The sequence below is a fragment of the Mytilus edulis genome, chromosome 5, assembly GCF_963676685.1.
Source record: "Mytilus edulis chromosome 5, xbMytEdul2.2, whole genome shotgun sequence".
Taxonomy (NCBI): Eukaryota; Metazoa; Mollusca; class Bivalvia; order Mytilida; family Mytilidae; genus Mytilus; species Mytilus edulis.
In genome coordinates, this window is record NC_092348.1 from 7,063,339 (window position 1) to 7,081,212 (window position 17,874).

Sequence of the window (17,874 nt, forward strand, 5' to 3'; positions counted from 1 at the left end):
AGAAGTACATTGAAGCAAATAAGTTCAAAGGGGCATAACTCCTAGAAAAAAAATTGAACCGTAATTTCCTGTTGATATGCACATCTACATAGTATGTCCTTATTATCTACAAAGTTTCATGAAATTCTGTTGTGTGGTTTGAGAGGAGTTGCGATGACAAAACTGTTGCAGTAGTACATTAAAGTAAATAAGTTCAAAGGGGCGTAACTCCTAGAAAAAAAATTGAATCGCAATTTCCCGTCGATATGCACAACTACATAGTATGTCCTTATTATCTGAAAAGGTTTCGTGAAATTCTGTTGTGTGGTTTGAGAGGAGTTGCGATGACAAACTGTTGCAGTAGTACATTAAAGTAAATAAGTTCAAAGGGGCGTAACTCCTAGAAAAAAAATTGAATCACAATTTCCCGTCGATATGCACAACTACATAGTATGTCCTTATTATCTGAAAAGGTTTCGTGAAATTCTGTTGTGTGGTTTGAGAGGAGTTGCGATGACAAACTGTTGCAGTAGTACATTAAAGTAAATAAGTTCAAAGGGGCGTAACTCCTAGAAAAAAAATTGAAACGCAATTTCCCGTCGATATGCACAACTACATAGTATGTCCTTATTATCTGAAAAGGTTTCGTGAAATTCTGTTGTGTGGTTTGAGAGGAGTTGTGATGACAAGAAACAGGACTGACGGACTGACGGACTGACGGACGGACGGACGGACGGACGGGTCAAAAACATTATACCCTCCGCAACTTCGTTGCATGGGGTATAATAACTGGTAGAGAGTTATCCATATTTTAATAAGTATTCATGATAGATTGGGATTGAAACAGTGGTTCTTTCACAATACATCTATTGATCAAAACTTATTGTTAATTATTATGAAATGTTCATGACTCACAAACTTGTACATTTTTAATGATTTTTTTGGTGAATAGTCACTGGAACACTTATACATGTATATTGGTAATGGAAATAATTCGATACACTGCAACTTGTCTAAACTAAATGGCTAACAGATATAAATTGATGTCTGAATAACACAAGTGTTCAAACTACTCAGATTTAATTTCAAAGGAATAATATACATTGCACCGTCAGTGACGTTGGGTTGATACCACCATCAAAATCTAACTCTACTCAACTCAGAAAAACTCTTCTAAGTCGAGATACATGAGACTGAAAATCATCATAAAGAAAAATGATAACGATTTAACATATGTTTTGAGATTAAACTTATTGTCCATTTATTAATCAAGATAAACAAGAACACTTACCATCAACCATTTCTACATCTATTGGGACTTCTCGTGACCCAGGTTCTATAAAACTAGGATATTCATCGTTCATTAGACATCTAGGAGACTCTGTAGAAGCAGATCTTTTGTGTTTAGTTCTGGGAGACATTTCTTCATCTGAAAATTTAAGAATCATGTGTTAAGGCCAATCTCTCATTATCAGACTTTAAGAAGTCTTAGTACCACGAAAATACCTGACCTTCTATTTTGGTCTTAAATATTACCAATCAACATCATTTTTGGTCAAATTACCAAATTTCTGTTTATCTAAATATTTCGCAAAAAAAAGAAACACACTGCAAATCCATTTTGACAGAGTCAACCCATCCAATTCAACAACTGAACAACCAATCAATTAATTATTTTTTTAAATTCAGCATATTAATATTGTGTTCATTAACTAGACCTTACCTGAACAAGAATTAATCCTAGGAAAATCATCAAAGTGACGTGAAAGCCTATGTTCTCTGTTCGGCAGATTAATGAGAGATTCTGCACTTTTAGCTACACGTAATCGTCTTCGCTTCCAGTTATGGACATCTTCCTCAGTGATAGCTTTCCTTTCCAAGTCCATTAAAACATCTTCTAAAAATGTCAAATTATTAAATATCATTTACATTGGCAGGTATTTCATCTATTATTTCAGTGAAGAAAAATATCATGCTAAACGTTTAATCAAAACAATTGAGGATGCATAGAAAAGACATAGTTATTTCCTGTCATTTTCTACTTTTTATCATCTAATATAAAAAGAATAACTAATCCAAAGGTTAAAATATCAAAAAATATTCACCTCTTGACAGAACAACACTGATAATTAACTCCTGGGCTATAAACATTCTTAAATGTGCTATTCATTCACTCGCTGAATATTTTTCTATAATTATTGAATAATTATTTTCATAATTATTTTTTTTCAAATATTTATTTTAATTACACATCAAATATAAACTCTGAAAACATTTCTGTTTTATATGATAATATTGTAAATGATAACAACCTCAACTGGCTCCAGCATCTTTGTCCATGTTTGAGGTGTAATATTTAAAATATTTTTATACATACAAAAAAACAAATGAAGTTTCAATTTTTGCTTAACAAGTAGGCAGTATTTTATGTTGACCTTGGATCCTAATGCAACTTTCACAGTGATAAGCAAATGAATCATAAATTATATAAATCATATTTTTCATTTTTAGGAATTAGAAAATAGGTTGTTCATTTGTATTTTTTCATCTGATATCAAATTTTAAGAAAACGATTCCATTTTACAATTCCTTGTTATGTACCAAAGAATTGTAAACAATCTGATTCCACTTCTGCAAAGTCTATGTATTACCTTTACCTCCTTTTAGTTTGATGCTTCCTCTCCCTGATGATCGTGTAAAAATGGACCGCCAACTCCCTGGGGACTTTTTACCCTTCAAGTTTGAAGTAGTATTGTCTCTCAGAGGCATTCTTTTCCTGAAACATAAATAACACTCAAATATATGTCAAATTAATTAATTTCTTTTTTTTTGCAAAAATGCCATCATTACATTTCATACCAAAAGAATTTATGGCTTTGATGTATGCAGTCCCATTAGTGACCCTACAAACATCATCTCTAAATGGCATTTTAAAGATTTATAGATATAGGAAGATGTGGTATGAGAGCCAATGAGACAACTCTCCATCCAAGTCACAATTTATAAAAGTAAACCATTATAGGTCAAAGAACACGGAGCCTTGGCTCACACCGAACAGCAAGCTATAAAGGGCCCCAAAAATTACTAGTGTAAAACCATTCAAAAGGAAAAACCATCGGTCTAATCTATATGTCGTGTACATTTTGTTGTTTTGTACAGATTATTTCCTGTATAAAAACTTTGTAAGAATAATCATAATTGTACGAGAAATTACATGTACAGTTTTTGTTGAGAAAAAGATAATAACTTGTACAACTTGGTATCTTTTAGTTAAATTTGTTTTTTCCCTTCAATCTGCTTTTTAAGTAATAACTTCAGCAAACATGACACTTTGAGCATATTGGGCTAAACAACCAGAGGCCACTAAAATACTGACTACTAACACAAAGTGACAAAGTCATTGAAAGGAATAAATAAAATGAAACTCTTCTTCCAATTATTTTGAATTATTATATTTTCAATCGATGGAAATATTCAATTGCTTTCTGACAGTTGGATTTTAGTTATAATCATTTACATTCTTGTTTTTGTTTATGGAATTGCACAATTCGTAATCATTTAGACCAGTGTCAGTTGTTCATGAAATCATCATACTCATTATTTCAGTATTCTATATTTTTACGGACATGTGTCTTTGAGGTGGAAGTGGTCTATCATACATAAATTAAAGCTCTAGCCAAAGAAGATATTCTCTTCAATTAACACTATGCAGGTTATGTGGAGCTCCAAAAAGTAAAAACAATGTCAGTGAGTTGGCAAGCCACTTCAGGTGCTCTCTTTGCCATTTACGGGCGCAGTCCACTGAATTTGGTACAGTGATCCTGACAGTACATGATTGGTAATCAACATGGTCTACCTGATAGTAAAATCTTTGATATATTGGCAAATTGTGGTTTTTTAACTCCTTATAATTATTATGTGTATGCCTTCATTCCCAATGTGAACTCCAGAGTGTGCTGTTCTAATCAGAGGGTAAAGATGATCAACTATACAATAATAAATAATTTCATCTCCTTTGCAAATGAGTTTATTAATTCCTGCTACATTCAAAACATCATGCCATCTTAAGAATTTTTTAAGTACTGTCCTTTTTGGAACTTAACTTGTACCATGTCCACACTATAAAAATCTGCACCGGGTTCGCTCCGGGTTATGACGTTCACAATACCTTAATTTAACCCGGATTAATTAATTCGGGTCGAACCTGGTTTAAAAAGGCATAATGTGAACGGGGTCTTGGCTTCCTTTACATTACTTAATTTCACCATTCTTTTCTATGATGTTTTCCATTTTCATCCTTTAATACCCTACTAAACTGTACTAAATGGCCACCATATTTATCAAATACAAATTACTAGCATGTTACAAGTTTATACTGATGTGCTTATTATAAATTATTTGTTTAAAGTGAAAGGTTTGTAGTATACAGGAAATAGGCCTAGGAAGAATAACGATTTGTACAAGTTATTATCTTTTTCTCAATAAAAATTGGACATGTAATAACTTGCATCATACAAGTAATTACTTGTACAAAATGTTTGTACAAGTAATAATATGTACGAAGTAATAACATGTACACGACATATATAAAAAGCAAGAAACATTAATGAACCACATCAAAAAACAACAACTACTTAACATCAGAATCCTGACTTAGGACAGATGCAAACAATTGCAGTGGGCTTAAATTTTTTAATGGTACCAAACCTTCAACCTTATCTGAATAATAATGTAACATCACAACATAGAAAGATACAATCATATTTTGGTTTGATTGTTGTCATAATATATATTTCGGATTTTGTTTTCATACTGTAAATTTCTCATTTTGTTGTCATACTGTAAATTTCAGATTTTGTTGTTGTGCTGTATATTTCGGATTTTGTTGTTGTACTGTATATTTCAGATTTTGTTGTTGTACTGTAAATTTTAGATTTTGTTTTTGTACAATAAATTTCAGATTTTGTTGTTGTACTGTATATTTCAGATTTTGTTGTCATACTGTAAATTTTAGATCTTGTTGTTGTACTGTATATTTCAGATTTTGTTGTTGTACTGTAAATTTCAGATTTTGTTGTCGTACTGTATATTTTAGATTTTGTTGTTGTACTGTAAATTTTAGATCTCATTGTTGTACTGTAAATTTTAGATTTTGTTGTCTTACTGTACATTTTAGATTTTGTTGTCATACTGTAAATTTTAGATTTCGTTGATGTACTGTTTATTTCAGATTTTGTTGTCGTACTGTATATTTCAGATTTTGTTGTTGTACTGTATATTTCAAATTTTGTTGTTGTACTGTATATTTCAGATTTTGTTGTCATACAGTAAATTTAAGATTTTGTTGTTGTACTGTAAATTCTTGATCTCGTTGTTGTACTGTAAATTCTAGATCTCGTTGTTGTACTGTAAATTTTAGATCTCGTTGTTGTACTGTATATTTCAGATTTTGTTGTTGTACTGTATATTTCAGATTTTGTTGTCATACAGTAAATTTAAGATTTTGTTGTTGTACTGTAAATTCTAGATCTCGTTGTTGTACTGTAAATTTTAGATCTCGTTGTTGTACTGTATATTTCAGATTTTGTTGTTGTACTGTATATTTCAGATTTTGTTGTCGTACTGTATATTTCAGATTTTGTTGTCGTACTGTAAATTTCAGATTTTGTTGTCTTACTGTAAATTTTAGATTTTGTTGTCTTACTGTACATTTTAGATTTTGTTGTCATACTGTAAATTTTAGATCTCGTTGATGTACTGTTTATTTCAGATTTTGTTGTCGTACTGTATATTTCAGATTTTGTTGTTGTACTGTATATTTCAGATTTGTTGTTGTACTGTAAATTCAGATTTTGTTGTCGTACTGTAAATTTCAGATTTTGTTGTCGTACTGTATATTTCAGGTCTACCTTTATTTATGTTCACTATAAATCAATATTAGCTCATATCTAATAGCATTCAAAATGTGAGAAAAGGTCATTATTACATCTTGTTCCTTAGAAATGTTTTTTGTTCTACAAGTCTGATCTCTTAGGTGTATTAACATCTAAACATAAGGGTTTGCCTGCACAATAATCTGTTATATATACTTAACATGCAATGAAATTATTGCCATTGGACATTAAGTAAATAAACAACAATCAAAAGTTAGTCTTACTTGTATCCAGGAAGGTCTATAACTGTGTGATATTTGGAAGGAAGTTTGTCTGGACCACCGCCTACATTTATATACTTGTGTGGTGCAGGACGGAGACTAGCAGACAGAGCTCTCTCCCTTGCTTCCTCTAACGTAATAAGTTTTGTTGGTGTAGAAATGGCTAATGACTTTGGTCTTGGTTTTTTTCGAGACTCTGAAAGAAAAACATATTTTTGACTGAATATGTATATCCATCTATCTAATACTATTTTAATTGTTAATCAATGTGTTTTCTGTTTTCTTGGGTTGTTTTTTTGTCAAATAAATATTTAAATTCTTTCTTGTTTGATTAATTCAAACATCTTATAATGTGTATACATTTTTTTCTTCCCCTATATTTATAGAAATTTCAAAATCAATTCATCAATTTTTTTCTTAAATTTCATAGTAAAGGTCATCATTCTCAAAAATAAAAAAAAGCATGAAAATTTGCAGTTTAAAACTTAAACATGATATATAAAAAGATAGTAGACTTTTAGCATATAGCACTACAGTTTGTGGTTTATTTGATATAGAACTTTTGTGTATCACTATGTTGAAATTTATCGTAACTCATTTAATTAAGAGATATTTACGTGTAAACTCTGGAGAACTATAAGATGGTAATTTGTCACTAAATATGAGATCAGCATAAACAATGAGACATTCTGTAACCACAGCCTGGATCCCCACACCTTGTAAAGCTGCTGCCCCTCCACCGGATTCCAGTTCTTTAGACCTGTTTAATTAAATGACACAAAATCAACCTTGGCATAAAACAACATGTTATTTTACTTTTTATTTTTTCAAGATTTACCATAAAAATGCTTGAATTCAAGGATTCAAATGTTCATGTTTTTTTTAAATTTGTGGTTTCATTCTATGTAAATATAAATCAGTTCCAATCAGACAGTATTTCATGACTTTCTGCTATTTTAGTTATTACAATATAAACAAATTTGGTGTATTAACTGTCTTCTGATTGGTTAAAATTATTAGTTATATTTTCAATGTTGTCAAATTTTATGGCGACACGCCCACTCTGACGTTGTGTATTCATACGCCAACATGTATGTGTGTTGTTATTGGTAATATAAATAATATAAAAAGTTCTTGGAGCTTTATTTTTGATAGAAATTTATTTATAATGAATGGCAATAATTTATTTTGAATTTAATGAACCATAAAATGAATTTTTGACTCTTCACATTTTACATAACAATATTCAATGTGAAGAGTCAAAAATTAATTTGATGGTTCAATAAATTCAAAATAAATAATAGCCATCCATTAAATAAACGTTGGTTTTCCCGTTTGAAGGGTTTTACACTAGTAATTTTTGGGACCTATATATCTTGCTGTTTGGTGTCAGCCAAGGTTCCGTGTTGAGGGCCATACCTTGACCTATGTTGGTTTACTTTCATAAATTGTGACTTGGATGGAGAGTTATCTCATTGGCACTCATACCACATCTTCCTATACCTTTAACACTTATTAATTGTTTGTAATCTATATCTGTTGGTAGAAATTAATATGACTGAACATATAATTTCTACTGGACAGTAGGCAAGTAGCAACTAATTGATCAAATTAAACAAACAATTACCTGAGAAGATTAGGTGCCCATACTATGGCTAAATTTTTGGAATGCATGCCAGTATCACTACCATTTGTGGAAACTTTTGCTAAATGTCTCATTAAATATTCCAAAGTTCTGAAAAATAAATAAATAATTGATTGTATAAACATAAAATGAGAAGGAAATAATATATGACTAGAACTAAATATACACTATAAGTATGACAGATGTCATAAAACAAGTTACAGGAAACAAAATCTCTGAATGTTGTAAGATTTCATTAAAGTGTTTTCAAGTTATTGCATGGACAAACTCTAAGTATTACTTTTAGCTTCTTGCAGGTCAACATTTCAACAACAATAATAGCTAAAATTGTGAAAATCAAACATGATCTTCATTTCGTCAGAGGAAACAACTAATCTAAATTTGAATAGATTTCTTCAAAAGTTTTTTCAAGTTATTGCACAGACTAGACTAAATTATCAATTTTCACTACTTAAAGGTCTACAACTCCTCAACAAGAGAAAGTAAAATAGTAAAAATTGAAACTGACCTTCATTTAGTCACAGAAAACAACTTATTTAAATTGAAAAAGATTTTGTCTTAGCATTTTCAAATTATTGCAAGGACACTGTTTGGCAGCCACTGGTCCACCCGCTATACATCACCAAATTAATTACTAATATTTTCTTTTGGAAATCCTGTTAAAAACTATTCAAAAGATTCTGCCAGTCATCAGTTAATACTTTTTTCCCCTAAACAATCAAATAATATTGAGATCATCTTGTAATTATTTCTATCATTTCTATAACATATATACAGAAACCAGTCAAACCTCTGTGTTGAAGACCGTACCTTGACCTATAATGGTTTGCTTTTAAAAATTGTGACCTGGGTTGATGGAGAGTTATCTCATTCGCACTCATAACATCTTCTTATATCAAATTCCTACCTGTAATGAGGGGGAGGTAACTGTTGTACAACATCATGGATCTTCCATAACTTATTATCTTCATCTCGAACTGCTTCCTGGAATTAAAATATCATTACATAAGAACTTAGTGGAAGAGTAGTATGTTTAAAGTAAAAATAAGTGAATCAGCTTATGTTTTGTTTTTGTTTATTAGTTTGGTATGTATATGTTGCCTTGTTTTTCCATATGTAAGCAAATAAAATGTAAACTTGTTCTTGTCATACATTAGGAACTTTAAGCACACCACAGTGAAAATATCACTATCTCCCAAAAATCAACTTTGAAGACATCATTAGAGCTTGACAATATCTGCCTCATTACATGAAGTGATATTCAATAATTTGATGTTTTGTTTAGTATATTGTAATACTTTAAATTACCTAAATTCTTTTCTGTATGCTACTGCATCAAAGTATTATTAAAACATAAGTTGTATGGAGATACTTACTGCAAATTTATCATAAAGCTGGTAGGTTAACAAAGGATTTGGTAATTCTCGAAAATACATCTTAAGTAATGAACTAATACTGTGGATATCTTGTAAGTAAATATCTGCCCTTAAATCTGGAACTCTATCTTCATCAAATGCTAGTCTGAAAAATAGGATCAGTAATTCAGGATGGCTAAACTTTATGATTAGGATTTTTTTTTTGGGCAAATATGGAAATATCTATAGGTTATCTATGATGGTATTTTTTGGCTACAATCTCATCAGAAGATTGAAAGACGACAGATAACCTGTTTATCACTATTTTCCTTAGCAACATTACCATGTTCTCAATTTACTCCACTGTGTAAAGCATTCTGAGTCTACTCCACTGTGTAAAGCATTCTGAGTCACTCAATCTACTCCACTGTGTAAAGCATTCTGAGTCACTCAATCTACTCCACTGTGTAAAGCATTCTGAGTCTACTCCTCTGTGTAAAGCATTCTGAGTCTACTCCACTGTGTAAAGCATTCTGAGTCACTCAATCTACTCCACTGTGTAAAGCATTCTGAGTCACTCAATCTACTCCACTGTTTAAAGCATTCTGAGTCATGTCACTTGAGGGGGGAAATCATCACAATAAAATATCAAAACAAATTATCACAATAAAATATCAAAACAAAAGTTATCACAATAAAATATCAAAACAATTATCACAATAAAATATCAAAAAGTTAACAATAGTTTCTTTTACCAAAAATCAATTTTTCCTTTTTTCCACATATTCATTTAAAAAAAGTAAATAATTTTGTTTTAAATTTTCATTCTAAATGTCTGATAATAGAGTCCTCTAAGGCTTTTAAGAAGATAACTAACTGGCAATGATTTTTGGGCCTTTAATTGCTGACAGTTTGGGTTTTTTTCATTGTTCAAGGCTGTTTGGTGACCTTATTTCTTAACGACTGTGGCTGTTTGTCTCTTGTGGAGTGTGGTCTCATTGGCAATTACACCACATCTTATTTTCATAATCAGGAATATTACCTAAGTTTCTGTATATTAGATGTAATTCCAGAGAGTCTGTATATACCATCTACAATTCCGTGCTCTTCTATAACTTCTGAACAACTCTTTAAAACTAAAGGCACTAAATAAAGAATAATGATTTATGAATATTCTTAAATTCAATAAATATAATAAAAAAAAATCAATCAGTAAACAAGATTTATGTAAAATAACATTCTTGTCAATTTCAAGCTAGAATTAGCCTAGATACTGACACATGGATTTCACAGATATATATCAACAATTATATTGATATTAAGAGAAGTCAGATTTATTTGGTTACATGGTATTTAGAGATTTTTTTAATTGAAGATAACCACACTTTACTTATTTCTGAGCTAATTTCTATCAACTATTTCTGAATTAGTTGTTTTCCTTCCACAAGTTTTGTTTATCAAAATTGTAATACAGTCCACACAAATTATCTGCCCTTTTCATATACTATTTCTACTAAGTGTTTTAATGTATATCTAGAAGTGCCTTATGGTTATCCTAAAGATTTAATTGTGTTTGTATTTTAGGGTGAAATTGTTTCTGTATTTAAGATGAAATTGTGGGCCGAAAACCATTTGTTATTTTTTGGTCCAATTTAGTTTATTTAGGATTTATTGATTCTACCCTGCACATATGCAGTGTGATTGACATCCAGAATGCTAGGAGCTGTCTTGAACCTTCACTGAGTTGTGTGTTTGACATCCAGAATGCTAGGAGCTGTCTTGAACCTTCACTGAGTTGTGTGTTTGACATCCAGAATGCTAGGAACTGTCTTGAACCTTCACTGAGTTGTGTGATTGACATCCAGAATGCTAGGAACTGTCTTGAACCTTCACTGAGTTGTGTGTTTGACATCCAGAATGCTAGGAGTTGTCTTGAACCTTCACTAAGTTGTGTGATATTTTAATGCAAGTTATATGTCTCATTGTGATTTTGAAATAAAAAAAAACAGACAAAAGAGCATTGTTCCTTGTGTCTTGAATTAAAACACTATATTCTTTCTATGTGAAAAAAAAACTTTTTTTTTTTAAATGAGGTAGGCAATGTATGATGATTAAATTAATACATTTTTACCAAAAATCATATTTTCAAAATATATATTATTAATTTACCATCATGTCCAGAGTTCAGTAAATGTTCTCCAAGATCACAACCAAACACCCGTTCCTTCACAATCCCTGTCTGTTTCAACTGGTTCCTGGCTGGTCTTGTAGTGAAGAACATTCGAAGGAAGGACAAGAACTTTCCATGCTTTCTGACCACTGCAATATAAGGATAGAAATATTCAGTAAGAAATTCTTCTAATCATTAAATCTAATATACAAATTAGTTATTTGATAATATTTTTTTACAGAATTTACGAGGTTTATGATAAATACATAATGCAAAAGCATGATTTTCAACTCTGTACTTATTCAAATACTCAATATCTATTAAAATCATTTGACATAATATGCTTCAGTGTAAAATAAAATCTATGTTATATTACTTCCCAGCACACAGGTATGGTCTTAACATAGTGGACTACTGTATAATTATTCTAACTAACTATTATTAAAATAATTTAATGGGACCCATGCTTCTTGCAGTCATGTTAAACTGTCATTCAAGCTATTACTAATATCTATATTTTCTTCTTTTTTTTTTTAAGTCCTAGGGAATATTTACTAAATATTTCATGCAAAAGCTAATCAACCTTTTATTAAAAACATGACATTAGACATTAGACTAGTTTGATCAAATCAAAAAGAGGTTGTATTATAAGTTTATTGGATGCAGTTAGTCATACTGATACATCAAAATATCATGATTCACACACAATCAATAGAGTCATACAGATTTAAAAAACAATCAATCATAAACTGCACCAAAATACATCATAAAACTAATACCCTGCATATTAGTTAAATACAACAGCTTGACTAATATAGTAATTTATACAGATGCCAATATTTCCAATTAAGATTATTTAAAAATGTCATCTTCAAGAATATCAATTTTATTTTTACGAAATTTGGACATTGTACTTAATTGACCCTCACTGACATATACCCAATATCTCCTTTTTTCAATTTATTTTTTACATAACAAATTGTAACTGTTCACAGAATTCAATTTAAGAAAAGTAAAAATTATGCAATTGACTACTTTTCATACTTGAAATAAAACTAATCATTTTTGAAAATAATAAGTTAAATATATCCTCTAAATCGCAATATAATGAACAGAGAGACACAGAATAACTGATAGACAAAGAATAACTGATATGCAGAAAACTCCCTCCCTTCATCCCCCTTTAAAGTATAACACAACTCCTTTGTATTTCACTTGTAGACAGCTCAACCTACTCACACAAAAATCACAGAAACAAGAGTATTGTATATATATTTTTTCCATATTTTAGAAACACACAGTTTAGTTCATACTGCAATCAACACACAAGAAGGCAATTAATATGTTAGTTATCAAACCATGCATACAGGGTCGCCTACTATTGAGTGGAATTCTGTTCTCTACTGATGATGGAACTTTGTCTCCTATCAACTCAACACATTCACTGGGGAAAAACCCAACCTAAAAATAATTATAAATGTTCTTTGTAACTTTAATGAGTTTCATAATTTTTTAGAATTAGACTATCTGATATGGTATTGCTTGAGTTTTTGTTATGACCTCTTTTGGCCAACAGGTATGGACATCTGATCATACTGTGACCTTTAAATAGTTTTTTTTATCCTTTGATTGATAGGTTTCTGTCTCATTCTTATCCCACATAGTTTTCTTATTCATATTCAATATTTTTTCATTTAAAACTACTAACAATATATGTAATTTATCTATAAAAACAATATAAATTCCAGTGACAACAAAGATAAAATATCAAAGTATTACCTCAAATCCACGTTTTCCTCTCCACCATATTGTATCCTCAGTAGCAGGCATATCTATCACAGATACTATATCTCCAACCTAAACATAGGAGAAACATTTAATGGTATTCATAAGTTTGATTAGCAAAATATACATTATATCCAGTCTACATCTTGAATTAGTACTTTTTTTTATTTTTAGATAACCAGTGTTGAAAGGGTTAATAGTTTCACGTCTTTGTATTAGTTCTTTCCCACACAAGAAGAAAACTATATTTTTTCCTATCTGGCAAGTAGTATTATTACAAGCCTCAATTTAACATTCCAACGTTCCTATTTATGTATTGGCATTGTAGATGAACTAATTTAAAATAGTCCACTCAGGGGTTCAGGTCCCTTCTATAAATCTTACAACCTTATCTATAAAAATCGAAAGTTATTTGAAATGTTTACAAGTGACAATTTATTTTCACTACCTTATAATAAGATTTGTCAAGAGAGTTGCTGGTCTTTTAAGTGATCATTTTGCCAATTGTAGAATAACTTTTATGCAGTGCACAAACAACAAATTTACCTCTAGAGAGATTTCATCCACAGCCTGAGCAGTATATCTCTTCACAGAATGTGCTGCAGCTATTGCTGGAGTATTTATTCCAGAGTCATCTATGGCAAGTAGTCTGTTACCACGGTTATCCAACTATCAACAGAATATTTCATACAATTAAAATTCAGTGATGTTACAGATGATTTTCACTATTTCATTGTTTTTCGGTTATAAAACAGCATGTAAATAAATATCTATAATAAGATGGTCATACAAATGTAATACTGTTTTTGATATTGCAAATTTTGATTGAAGGCAAGTTAAGCAAAAATAAAAAGTTGCATTTAAAGTTTGATAGTATGATTTGTGAATTTACAGTTTCTACAATCCATTTGTAATAATAAACAATTTTTTTTTAATGTTTTAACCCAATCTTGATCCAATTTTAATTGTGTTTGTTTTTCCTATATCATCAATTTTGATGATAGCAACAACAGTGAAAGATCTCTAGAAAACAGTATTATATTCTAACTGCATAAAATATCTATTTTAATTCCTTTTTTTAGAAAAAAAAACCCATGTTGAACTCACCTCAAACCAGTTAAGAATGGTACCACAATTTAACATACTATTGGCAATGTTAGAAAATCTCTGTAAGTAACTACTGAGTTCTGTCTCCATCTCCTGAAAAAGAAATATAGTGTGACAACATGTTAATGATAAAAAGTTCAAGTGTTGCATACTACCTCTTTTCTATATATAGGAAGCTTAAGAAACCTTTTCTTTTCTTAAAATTCATAATTTATCATAGTTTATCATACTCAAAAGAGTGTTCATGTGATAACAAAATCCTGCATTTTAAATTTTAAATTTTTGTTAAATAAAAAAGGTGGGGGTTTAATATTTAGGAATACAAATGTTGCATGCATATTGGGAATAGAAATTGTAATGAAGAATTTGATATGAAGATGATTCCTATTTTGTACTTGACAGGTTTTTAATGTGCTTGTTCACGAGGCAAAAGTCCGCAAGAAGACATGTCATTCTTTCATGACTCATTATTCTGATTTCAAGCCTACCATTCTTGCCCTGACTCATAAATGCCAGAGAAGTAAAAAAGGGTAAATTCTAATTTTCAAGTCTTTGGTTTTAATTGACCAGAGTTCAATCTCATATCCTCTCTCAATGATCTAAAGAGAACTATTGGCTTTGCTCAATGTTAAAGGCCATTCAGTGACCTACAGCTGTTAATTTCTGTGTCATTTGGTCTCTTGTGAAGAGCTGTCTCATTGGCAATCATACCACATCATCTTTTTTATATATACAATGTTAAAATCTTACCTCGTATGTTCTAGACCCTTCCTCCTGCTGACTGAGGTCCACAAGCTGACTAAACTTCCTATCAAATATACATTTATGTAACTGTCTGTCCAGCAGACGAAAGTTTTTATAGGTACGACGGACATTCCACGACGTTTGGTTAGAGTGTACTTTGATAAGAAATGTTCTCTCCATATAATCTTCTCCATTGTGTCGATAGTTCTCTTGTTCTTCATCACATAAACAGACCTGCAAAAAAATAAAGGGTTCAGATTTAAAGCTCATTCAGAATTGATATATTATTTTGTCTGCTTATTGCCCACTGTAAACTATTTCATGCATATTTATTATTCATAATTTTATAAATATAATGACAGTAGTATACATCAATTTTGTGAACCATAGATTATCACTAAAAATGTGGCCTCTGATTTGTGATTTTGCAAAAAAAAATGTTACAAAGGAAAATCATGAAATTAAGTCTATGAACTAATATTGAGAACCTGATACTGTCACATTTTTCACATTAAAATAAAAATAGCAATAATTTCTGAATTAACAATAGCTGGTAGCTAAGGTGTGAACAACAAAAAACAAAAGGTATTACACCAAGTTTCTAGTGAATGATGATATTTTTCATGTGTAATATTTTAGGATTGATGACTATGTAGTTTTGCGGGGTTGACCAAATGATTATAAGTGTGTAAAACTACCAAGAGTGCATTTGTTTCTAACCCGAAATTTTCTCATCGATGACTATCGTTTAGTAAACGTTAAGCTGCTAGAAACAAATACATCGTTTAATAAACTTTATCAACCCCACGTTGTCAGACAAAAATAGATTACAATCACGCACTGTAAACAAACAGGTAAAAGTGTGGGAAATAAATAACCAGGACTTTGCGAAAACAACACATGCTCGTAATTATTTAAACGACAGATGCAGAAACAAATTTATCGTTTACACGTCTCAACGATAAACGATCAATGACTACGCGACTATTTTGCGCGTACATCGTTTATGTGAACGATGTCAACGTTGACCAAAAAATGTAAGAAACAAATGGATTTAACGACTACACACGTAGTCGTTTACATCGTTTAGGTTAGAAACAAATGCGCTCCAAGCTTCCAATTTTAAAACTAAAAGTAATTAAGAATATAACTGTACAATTGTTTTGATTTAAAAAAAAATTATATTGATTTTGAATAAATGTAACTTAGATTTTTGAACTCAATACATATATCCAATTAACATCATTACTAATATTTCAAATGCAATTATTAGGAAATAGGTTTTTATTTTAAAATAGTTTTAAATGTGATGCACTAATAGGGATCAATTCTTACTTTTCTCTGAAGCTTAATCACTCAGAAATATGGGGGCTTTCATATCAGCATAATTAAATATGGATTAAGGCAATGACATTTAGATATAGTATTGATCTTAAAACATGAAGTAGTTCATTTTTCAAATCAAACAATATAAGGACTGCAAAATATTTATCAGAACATTTAGACAATTAAATTATACAAATTACAGATAATTCCCTAACCCAATTATTACCTTACTCAGAATTTTTGGATAACATACATCAAAGAATATTCATAAAAATTGCATTGATAATAGAATGTCAGTTAGGATTTGGAAACAGGCTTCATTCAGATTATGCTCTATTGTCTCAATTAAATCCTGTCATTGATTATTGCTATTTTCTAAAAAAAATCTTAGATCATTTCTTTTCATTTTATGCCACTTGAAAGAAAACATATTGAACAAGGAATAAAGAAAATGGTTATGCAAATTTAGGTAGGATAAAGAGCTGAAATTTTAAGCTGAAAAAGAGTGTGTGTGGAAAGGGAAAGATTTTTTCTCCATTTGCATTTAACTATCTGCATATGAGTTGTTCCAAGGTTCCCAGAACAATTTAAAATGCAGAATTCCTATACACAGATATTTGGGTAACCCCCAAATCTTGGTCAAAACCCTAATGTAGCATATATCTAAAAGAGTTTATATCAAAAGGAACTTGTGTACACAGTTTCAAGAAGTAGATATGACTCCAACTTCATAATAATATAACTTTTTAAAAAACTTTTAACCTGATACAGGATAGACGATTAGACTAGTTAACATTATGCCCCACTTCTATCCTATGCGGGGCATATAAATAATGAATAATCAATTTCCAGCTCAAAACTATTTTTTGAAATATCTTACCTTTATTTTGCCGAGTTCAACATAATCATAATGGAAATGTGCACATTCTTGTAGCTTAGGAAATCTGGACGTCACATCAAATGTGCTGAAACAGAAATGTTTCATTGTTATCATAAAAGGTATATTAGATAATGACTACATTGATATATATTTATATACTAAAATCACATTAAAATTCATGTTTTAAAGTGGTTATATAGTTACATAACATTAAAATGATAATAATCAATACTATAAACTGGAAGTCATGGTTCAAATAACTTTACTAATATAGATCAACTAGATCTTTCACTTAATTAGCATACACGTTTACTTTTACAAAATATTGTACTTGACAAAAAATACCATAACTTCATTTGAAATATTGGTTAGAATAAATGTCAACTTCAACTGAAATCATGTAACAAATGGATCTTTTTTCCTTATTTTTCTACTTTTTACTTAGTGTATTCAATCCTCAGAATGGTTGAAAAACTTTTTACTGTAATAAGCTCATTTAAGATAAGAGTTCTATATAACACTGACAAGAAATAACATTTATTACATAGTACCAATCCCAGACATTGATTGTTCTGAGGTCAGTATATAGAGCATGCAAGCTTACTCTGGGGAAATCTTCATAACACCATACATATTAAGATCAATTATGAGATATTGTCAGCCATTTATAGAGGTCAGTGTCCTAATCAAAACCATTTTTGGTAGTATCCATATAAAAAGCAAATGGTA

General features: G+C 30.3%; 1 protein-coding gene across 32 annotated transcripts in view; it reads right to left on the reverse strand.

Annotated features, from left to right (window-relative positions):
• Positions 1 to 17,874, reverse strand: part of LOC139525367 (uncharacterized) — a 68,761-nt gene that overhangs the window by 9,116 nt on the left and 41,771 nt on the right. For 10 of the 32 annotated variants that reach the window (XM_071320606.1, XM_071320607.1, XM_071320621.1 and 7 more), the window contains 16 exons: positions 17,146 to 17,230; positions 14,946 to 15,173; positions 14,196 to 14,288; positions 13,635 to 13,757; positions 13,083 to 13,160; positions 12,671 to 12,764; positions 11,303 to 11,452; positions 10,176 to 10,278; positions 9,155 to 9,299; positions 8,686 to 8,762; positions 7,761 to 7,868; positions 6,751 to 6,893; positions 6,137 to 6,329; positions 2,631 to 2,755; positions 1,703 to 1,876; positions 1,271 to 1,408 (listed from right to left, as the gene is read on the reverse strand). In XM_071320606.1, coding sequence (XP_071176707.1) covers positions 1,271 to 1,408; positions 1,703 to 1,876; positions 2,631 to 2,755; positions 6,137 to 6,329; positions 6,751 to 6,893; positions 7,761 to 7,868; positions 8,686 to 8,762; positions 9,155 to 9,299; positions 10,176 to 10,278; positions 11,303 to 11,452; positions 12,671 to 12,764; positions 13,083 to 13,160; positions 13,635 to 13,757; positions 14,196 to 14,288; positions 14,946 to 15,173; positions 17,146 to 17,230 — 2,057 coding nt within the window. The remainder of the gene's footprint in view (positions 1 to 1,270; positions 1,409 to 1,702; positions 1,877 to 2,630; positions 2,756 to 6,136; positions 6,330 to 6,750; positions 6,894 to 7,760; positions 7,869 to 8,685; positions 8,763 to 9,154; positions 9,300 to 10,175; positions 10,279 to 11,302; positions 11,453 to 12,670; positions 12,765 to 13,082; positions 13,161 to 13,634; positions 13,758 to 14,195; positions 14,289 to 14,945; positions 15,174 to 17,145; positions 17,231 to 17,874) is intronic. The other 22 variants (XM_071320610.1, XM_071320625.1, XM_071320626.1 and 19 more) reach the window with 3 other exon arrangements.